This window comes from Acanthochromis polyacanthus, chromosome 6 (assembly GCF_021347895.1).
Source record: "Acanthochromis polyacanthus isolate Apoly-LR-REF ecotype Palm Island chromosome 6, KAUST_Apoly_ChrSc, whole genome shotgun sequence".
NCBI classification, from domain to species: Eukaryota; Metazoa; Chordata; class Actinopteri; family Pomacentridae; genus Acanthochromis; species Acanthochromis polyacanthus.
The window spans coordinates 17,813,081-17,822,151 of NC_067118.1; the positions used below are offsets into that span (position 1 = coordinate 17,813,081).

The 9,071-nt window shown below is 40.9% G+C and overlaps 1 protein-coding gene across 1 annotated transcript in view; it reads right to left on the reverse strand.

Moving 5' to 3' along the window:
- Positions 1-8,126, reverse strand: part of mtor (mechanistic target of rapamycin kinase) — a 98,670-nt gene extending 90,544 nt beyond the window's left edge. The window contains exons 1-10 of the mRNA XM_022195413.2: positions 7,946-8,126; positions 6,852-6,994; positions 6,349-6,457; positions 6,038-6,270; positions 5,137-5,337; positions 4,873-5,007; positions 4,520-4,795; positions 1,418-1,526; positions 1,029-1,212; positions 365-493 (exon numbers count right to left, since the gene is read on the reverse strand). Coding sequence (XP_022051105.1) covers positions 365-493; positions 1,029-1,212; positions 1,418-1,526; positions 4,520-4,795; positions 4,873-5,007; positions 5,137-5,337; positions 6,038-6,270; positions 6,349-6,457; positions 6,852-6,980 — 1,505 coding nt within the window. The 5' untranslated portion in view covers positions 6,981-6,994; positions 7,946-8,126. The remainder of the gene's footprint in view (positions 1-364; positions 494-1,028; positions 1,213-1,417; positions 1,527-4,519; positions 4,796-4,872; positions 5,008-5,136; positions 5,338-6,037; positions 6,271-6,348; positions 6,458-6,851; positions 6,995-7,945) is intronic.
- Positions 8,127-9,071: the final 945 nt, after the last annotated feature.

Below are 9,071 nucleotides of genomic sequence, written 5' to 3' on the forward strand. Positions count from 1 at the left end.
TTGGTGCAAATCCAAACAGAGACAACAAAAAAATATGCCATGGTCCAATATGATGGGTGAAAGCTGAAAACATCTACAACGTCTAACAGAGTAAAAAAAAGATCGATCCACAAAGCAAACCGCTTCAGTTAAAGGATTTTTAAGTGTTACCGTCTTAAAATATACGCAATCCACATCACTGATTTGGATTGTGGGTTTTGAAGACAGCAGAACTCTGTATTTAGAGGTCTGAGGAAGAGCCTTGTGTTTGAATCACTGAGGCAGCTCCATCTATTTTCAACTCTTTCATGCAAATCAAAACATACATTTAAGAGCTATATAGTGTAGAGTACTGAAAAGCGGAAAATTGTCCCATCAGTCCTACCTGAGGCCCACAGCCAGCATAGGCTCCAGCAGCTCCTTGATGTCTGGCTGGATGCTGGGACCCATAGCTCTGGAAAGCATGCTAATGCAGGTGAACACTGTGGCATCCACTTGCATGGTCTTTTGCCTCCTGCAACACACACCAAAATGATTTTCAATCAACTTTGTCACAAAGCTCATTCTACTCCTTTCACACTTGTTCTTTTAGCCTTGGCCATTGAGGAGGACATTCAGTTGATGTGTGATTAAAGTGACTCTGTATAGATAAATGACTTACCATTGATATCTAAAACATATAGAAATGTCCTTTTTTGTGAAAGAAAAGCAGTTTTATGTCCAATGAAGAAAATATTAAATGAATCAGAAATATCGTCTAGACATTGTTAATGTGATAAATGACTATTCTAGCTGGAAACGGCTGATTTTTAATACAATATCTAGATAGGGGTACAGAGGAACATTTCCAGTAACCATCATTCCTCTGTTCTAATGCTACATTGTGTTAGCTAACGGTGTTGAAAGGCTAATTGATGATTGAAAAAACACGGTGTAATTCTGTTAGCACAAGAATTAAAGTGTGAGTTTTCATGGAAAACATGAAATTGCCTGGCTGACTCCAAACAGTATTGTATATACATAAACAGCAGTGTTTTTCAATTACTGACTTGTGTGCAAAGTCCTTGGGTGGCAGGGCGGCCTTGATGATCTCAAGGATCTTAGAGAGGTATGGTTGTATGTCAGCCCTGACAGCCACCACCAGCAGCCCCAGAGCTTGGAAAGCTGCTGTTCTTTCCTTCTCCTTCTTCAGACAGCCCAGCAGGTAGCCCATAGTGTCTGGAAGGTACTGGTCTGCACACAACACACATGATTAAACACATTAAATGCATTCAATCAACCAAATGGAAACTACGCTTAACTACCAGTTTATTACAGCAAAGCCCACTGGCATTACCACAAGGGAAACCAAAAACAACTCTTTATATTGTCTGTACCAACCCCAAGTAGATATGATGGGAAACAAAGCATAGCTGCATTTCAATCAAATATGTCCCACCTGTAAAGGTATGTGGATGGAAGGCCGCCAAGCGTGGAAGGAGGTTGAGGATGGTCATCTGGATCAGAGGGTTTTTACTGGTCCTGTATTTCAGTACCCACCGACACACCTGCACAAAGCACATATTTAAATCCTTTGCTAGTGCCTTGTGCTGCTAATGTTATGCTGTGGGAGCTGGGTAGTATCATTTCTGATAAAAGAAAAGCTTCATCTTTTTTATTGTTACAAAAATGAGAAAGCATAAAGACATACTGACTCACTTACAGTTGGAATATTTTACCATCTATACTATTTCAGTCTGTTCAGCCTTCATCAGGTCTGTATGAAAGCATCCCAGGAGTGTCACATATATATATATATAAGCTTATTCCATTGTCTAATTAGATGATCACAGAATTTAGTTTAACTAGAAAGAGTCTAATTGAACACATCCTCGTTAGAAGATAAATAAAATGTCAGTAAGACTGACACAGATTTCTTGACTGTTAAAAACACCATTATCCATCCATCATCTATTCACCGCTAAATCCTCATTAGGGTTGTGTGTGTGTGTGTGTGTGTGTGTGTGTGTGTGTGTGTGGGGGGGGGGGGGGGGGGGCCCCGCTGGGGTCTATCCCAGCTGACTAGGGTGAAGGCAGGGGACACCCTGGACAGGTCACCAGTCTATCACAGGGCTACATATACAGACAAACAATCACTCTCACATTCACACCAAGAGACAATTTAGAATCACCAATTATCAGAATGTCTTTGGACTGTGGGAGGAAGCCGGAGTACCCAGTGAAACCCACGCATACACAGGTAGAATATGCAAACTCTATGCAGAAAGATCCTAGGCCCAGGCTGGGATGCAAACCTTTGAGCTGTGAGGCGACAGTGTTGACCACCAGTGTTGAGCAGCCCTCAAAAACACTATTTCTATTCTAAATGTGACTTAAACGCCTTGTTTTTAAACAGTTGTCAGAGATATAAACTCTACTTTCTCCCACCCTTACCAATCATGTCTGCATTAAAGAGGTAAAACACATACTGGTTCCAAAACTAGAAGAAAATTTTGGGAAAGTCAACTTGACCATTTTTGAAGCAATCTTTCAGTGTAAAACAATCATAAATCACATAATTACATCATATTAGGAGCAGACAAAATAATGGAAGCACTTTTCAATGAGATTAGATCTGCCAAGAATAACTATTTTCTACTGATTCATTTGTTGACTGTTTTATGATTTAGTCATTAATTAAAAACACTGGGTTGTCCTCCAAAAAAGCAAAATGAGCATTTAATTTAGGTTAATTAAATTTTGACAAACTCTATGTCACTGTACAAAGCAGCACCGTACACAATGTAAACAAAACTTCACAGATTACAGTGCAAAACTGGAGTGTTAAAATGGAAACTCCAACATGATGAGGTCTAATTATTTCAGGCTGTAGCGCAACTCCAAAAGAAATCCAAGTGTTTATTGAATCCCCCAACAAAGTGAAAATCATTCAACTCTGTGTATTTAACAAGTGCAACTCTGAACACTGGATATTTTAGAAGCACAGAGCAGTATTTCAACTTCTATGAAAACACAGTTTAATTCATAGCACAGTCACTGCCTTTATCTCATGTGTGGTGAGTTTGTTAAATGATGTGATTAGAAATCAGGATTTCAATGCTGAGCAGCAGCTTGAAAGTAACTGCTGGTTAACACATACACACCTAATGAGCCACATCTCAGTCACTACTTCACATTTGTCCCATTTGACAGAGAGCAGGAAAGAAACAGAAGTAAAGTTCTTTCATGCTGAATAGCACCTGTGTTTTCTCTCCAAGTACTTGAGCATTGCAACAGTGCTGCTTGAGTATGCTACTGAACCTTTTCAGTGTACAAACCATCTTTTTGTTCTGTAATAAAGTGAAGCACTTAAATACTAAGCCTTTGGTCCAAGGAAATTTTACGCTGAACCAAGGACTCTGCTGCTGCCACCATTGTCTAACACTGTCGCACTGACTGCAGCTGACCAACTGAAGCCAAAAACAACAATGTCACAGTGCAGCGCTTGTATAGTGATACTGTAGAAAAAACATTTCTCTATTGATGCCAACACATTTTCAGTGCTGACATCATTGATTATGCCTATTAATCACAGCAACTCTAAATGAGATGCACGGACAACATTAAACACTTAGTCTAAATAAAGTCATAGTTCAATAAGCACCTCTGACAGTCTAAATAAATATGATAAATAAGAGCACCATGTACTTCATCAAACCAACTTGCCTGAGCACTTATTTTGCAGTGAAACAACATAAAGAAAGCAATAGGCTACACAGTATGTGCAAGCTGCAGGGCACTGCAGCGTTTGATGTCTATTAAAGAAGTCATGATCAAGATTTTGATGCATAGTGTAACAGTAAGTATATATTTAAACATTGTTCTCTTACTATCTTCTTAGTTAACCCTTTAAGCTTCAGTCAATTCCAGCCGTTTTCAGTACAAAAAATCACCAATATTCTATTTTTAAATAAAAAAATTACGAAAAATACAGGGAATATTGGACGGGCATCGCGAGGTGCATTTCCTTGAAAACGACCGATTCGGGGATTTTATACCGACTTCAGGACATGTTTTGGATAAAATAGTTTACTGGCTTGTGTCATCTGGATGTAAAAGGTTGGATTGTGGCCGTTTTTTGTGGAATCTTTTTTTTTGTGTGTAATAATAAACCCGGAAATGTGAGTCGCGCTGTGTGCGTTGAAGCCGTGTATAGAGAACGGATGGATGAATATTCGTTTTTGTCGGACAAATGTGTTTTTCTCACCCGCTGTGGTGATCGCATCTGAAAGTGGTTTATACCGGCGGATTCATGAGAATCTAAGCTTTCCATCGGCGTATAGTGTTTGTATAATCGTGTTTGCAGCCGTCGGACATTCTTGAAATTCCTATGCAAATTAGTAGGTGTACCGCCGGCGGTACACTGAAGCTTAAAGGGTTAAATCAAGATCATTTTTCCATTACGCAAAAGATTACTAAAAACCGCAGCGCAGGAGCAGCAACAATGCTTTCAGTTTCTAGCTGCAATATTGAAAAATAAGACCTCTACTATAAATTCTACCTGGTCAAATCGCTCCTCCATCAGCTCACGGCAGTATCGACTCTCCACCAGTGAGGTCTTGGCAGGTACCGGTGTGGCCCCGAAGCTGAGAAATCCCTGAGGTGTGCTGTAGCCCAACAAGCCCAGGAGGGCATTGGACTGCTGTGGCTGCACCGACTGGAAGCTGGTGAAGGGTGTGATGTGGCGCGGCTTGGTTCCAAATCCCATCAGCTCCTTGCAGTATTTATCGTGGACCAGCTGCTGCTGCGTGATCTCCTCCATCTCCTCACGCATACGCTGGTGAGAGACAAGACGGTGAGTGGAATATTCTGCTTTTTGATTGGAGAATATATCCACGGTGAATCAGCACTCACCTCTCCCTCCATGCTGCTGATGCGAACCAGCTCATTCAGGATGAGAAGAGCACCGTGGACCCTGTCGTCGCGATTCATCCCTTTCTCTTTGGCCAAAGTCTCATCAAAGCCTTTCTCTGCTTCCTCAAAGGTTTGCTGTTACAGAAAACACCAATGCTCACGTTGCATATTAGAAGAATACTAGTTCTCCGCCGGCAAATACAATATATACTTTGGAAGATTGGCTCTTTAATAAATAAAATCTGATATTTGGGAATGTCTTACTTTGTACCACTGTGGTTTCTGCATTTCTTTGGTCTCCCTCTGTGTGGTGAGGATGAGACAGGCACGCAGGGCGGACACAGCACCTTCTCGGATCGCCTGCTTGGGGTCCCATACTGCGTAAAAAACGTTGTCAAAGAAGGGCTGCACTTGCTGAAAGAAGAAGGTAGGCGCACTCACAGCGAGCTCCCTCAACACCAACACCTGGAAGAGACAGAAAAAGATTTTGCCTTGGTCACTCTGAACTGTCTTTCTTGGGTTTGCCTGTACACAGCATAAAAAGGCCAAGATGACATATTATTAATTAATAATTCTGCAGTTACCATGTTATTTTATGGCTTTCAAGTTCAGAGCTTAGAAAAGTTATCAAATGTACAACAGTTGCACCCACTGTAACTTTAGGTAATTATCTTTGTTTCAATAACTTCTCTGAAGCATATCTGAGGAACACTATCTCTACTTTTTCAGTTGCTTAAACATCAGGTTTGATTTGTTTCATAAACCAGCAAAAAATTTAGAGGATTGTATTCAGAAGTAAGTAGGCAGGATTTCTTTGTGTAAGCAGGCTTGACAAAACCTAAAACCCCAGGAAGATGGTCGCCAATACACTTCTTGTCTACTTGCATATTGACTATTGCAGGCAAGAGGAACAGCAAAATGCAAAACTATCTCTTCATCAGCAAAGACTGAGGTTTCTATGCAGGAAAAGCAAAAATACCCACAAATAAGCTTACTACAGTGCTTCAAACTTAAAAATAATAAATACACAAAATGCAAGGGTGCAATGGTACCATCCTTGGTTGAACTCTCATCTGCCCTCACCTTTATCACACATAAACATGAGGAAGACGTAGTGCTATTTGAACCACAAACACCACAGTCCCTGTTTCTGCTAGAGACTTACTGCGGCATGGCGTCTGCCTTCATTTCTGTCTGCTCCCAACCACTCCAGGGCCCTCTTCACTTCAAACTCCACATATTCAGCAGTAAAGGTGTCCCCAGCCATGGATAGGTGGCCCATGGCTTTAGAGGCCATCTCCATGACAACAGGGTCGCTGGAAGGGAGCAGGTTGCGCAGGTAGTTGGCAAATCGGCTGATCCTGGTGGCATTGCCTCCCTCTACTCCAATTAGGCTCACTGAAACAAATGATCACAGTTAAGAATGTAACATAAACTTTATCATTTGATTCTGACCCATCATTGTTCAAAACTCACCTATGGCAAGAATCCCTCCTTTCTTTTCATTCACATCAGAGCTGGATACCAGCTCAAATATGTGATGGTTTAACTCATCATAGAATGTAGTGGCTTCATCTTGGCTCAACTGTGGCACAAAAAAACAGCAAAGCATTATTGGTGACAACAATTTGTACCACAAATGAGAAAGAAACATTTCATTTTCATCCTTGTACATATTCCACATATTATTGTTGTCCATATGTTTATTGCTGATGTAACAATGTTGCTGCTGTAACAATGTAAATTTCCCCTCACAGGAGTAATGAAGGGTTATCTTAAAATAATGAAAATAAAGTGTCATCAGTAAGAAAAAATGCTGCACACTGCTGCACATGATATAAAACATTTACAAGCGAGCTGATGTATGGATCAATGTCCACCTCTGACAAAGTGTAAACAGATAATCACTCTACAGTGTATTTAGTATATGGTTTATAACTAAATATATTCATTACAGGTTTCTGTTAAGTGCATGTTACCTCTCTGAGCTCTGTAGTCACATAGTGCTGCAGATCTTTGGCAGATTTTGCTCTGGTGTCTTCATTTCGACTCTTCAGCCCACTGACAAACTGCTGCAGCACAGTGGCTGTGCCTGACATGATCACCATCTGGACGGCCTAACCTAAAGAAAACAAGTAAAATGGATCTACTTTCACTACAACATGCTGGGTTCTCAATATCAATCACAGAAACATCAGAAGTATGGATACTAAAGCTGCATGATACACTGCTTCAGCATTGACATTGCAATGTGCACATAGTCCCATGGCAGGAAGTGCAAAGTGAATTAAGTCAAATTAATTTAAACGTGTAATGTAACGTTTCTGTTGCTTAATACAAATAGCCTCACATGGCTCTTGTTTTCCAAACTTTTCTACAAGAGAAGTCTGTCTCAGAATATCATTTTGATTTTTTTTTTACTTTATTTTCAAGACACAGACTTTGTTGACATACAGGCTATACGTGTACACAGAAAAAATGAACATGGACAGGAAGAAATTTGAAAAGTAAGATTTGGTTGCAAAAAGAAACAAGTCATTTCTTTAGAAGCATTTCAGTTACAGACTGGATGATTTTGACCATAAACAGGTTATCTGTTTGTAGTGTGCTGCAACACAACACATACTTTAACTATCTAAATCAGCACCCCAAAGCTCTGCATGACAAGTCATATCGCAATATATAAAGCAGACGGACATATCGTTGAAGTATGTTTTTCCCCAATATCGCGTAGACTTAAAATATACCCTACTTTGAAAGAAAGAATATCTACATCAACTCAGGGGGTCAATGTCGCTGTTAGCTGACGTTGGAGCTAGCTTGCTAACGTGTTTCTTGTGTGAAAAAAGTGTCAGCCTTGCTTGCTAGTTAGTAATGGAGACGTTACACCAAGCAAACAAGATCATCCTTTTCACCTCTGGTACACAACTGCCACGGACAGGTACAAGAAAAGTCAGAGCCTTACCAGTGTATCATGCCTGTTTTGTTTAGCGAGCGTTAGCTAGTGCTACCATTAGCCTGTCTAACATAGAAAGCAAATAGCAAGTGAGTAAAGTCCTTTTGTACGACTTACGTGTTTCCACTACTATGTCGGACAATTATCTGCGATTCGGCCCATGCAGAATATCTCTCATTGTACCGCTACCTGCTTAGCACAGCGTAAGGTTAGTTAGCTGAGGTGTATGATGGGTGGACTGACTCCACTCGGCAGTGCTCACAAGAGTCCTGTTGCGCAGGAAGCGCGCAGCCGTGAACGCAGCTGACATGTGTTGAGTTCAGTTTGGAGATACAGCGCTTGTAGCGGCACTACGGCGCTGCTGCTTGTCCTTCCTCAAAATGGGAATTTGCGACTAGAAGCTGGGTGTGTTCTTGTCCTCCGCAGGATGGCGCTGAGAGAAGGTCAAGGCAAACTCAACTAGGAGCTTCTGAGCGACTGATTTTCTGTTACACGGCCTTAAAATCTATCTATCTATCTATCTATCTATCTATCTATCTATCTATCTATCTATCTATCTATCTACCCACTTTCATATTTGTTTTTGTTTATTTTCGTGGAAATGCAAAAAAGAAAGAGAGAATATTTTACTGTTTTTATTTTTGTTTTGTGTTGTTTGTTTGTTTGTTTGTTTGTTTGCTTGTGTGTGTGTCTGTAAATTCCCTGTTCCCTTTTTAATTCTAGGCAAACTGTAGAACAGTGAGCAGATATTAAGCACATGTGAAATGTAAAAAAAAAATTAAAAATTGAATGTTCTGTATGGTATCAATGATGATCAAAACATATGGGCAGACATCTTCATGTTTGGGCTGCACAGTGGAGTAGTGGTTAGCACTTTCACCTTGCAGCGAGAAGATCCCTGGTTTGCATCCCGGCTTTCCCGGGATCTTTCTGCAAGGAGTTTGCATGTTCTCCCTGTGGATGCGTGGTTTTTCTCCGGGTACTCCGGCTTCCTCCCACAGTCCAAAAACATGCTGAGGAATAACTGGTTACTCTAAATTGACCGTAGGTGTGAATCCCAGAGTGACTGTTTATCTGTATATGTAGCCCTGTGACAGACTGGTGACCTGTCCAGGGTGTCCCCCACATGACCCCAGGGAGGATAAAGCGGTGTATAGAGAATGGTTGGATCTTCATGTTTGGTTCAGAACAGGGCCGTGCAGAGACCTTCGGAGGGGCAGGTGCTCAAAGTTAAAAGGAGGCA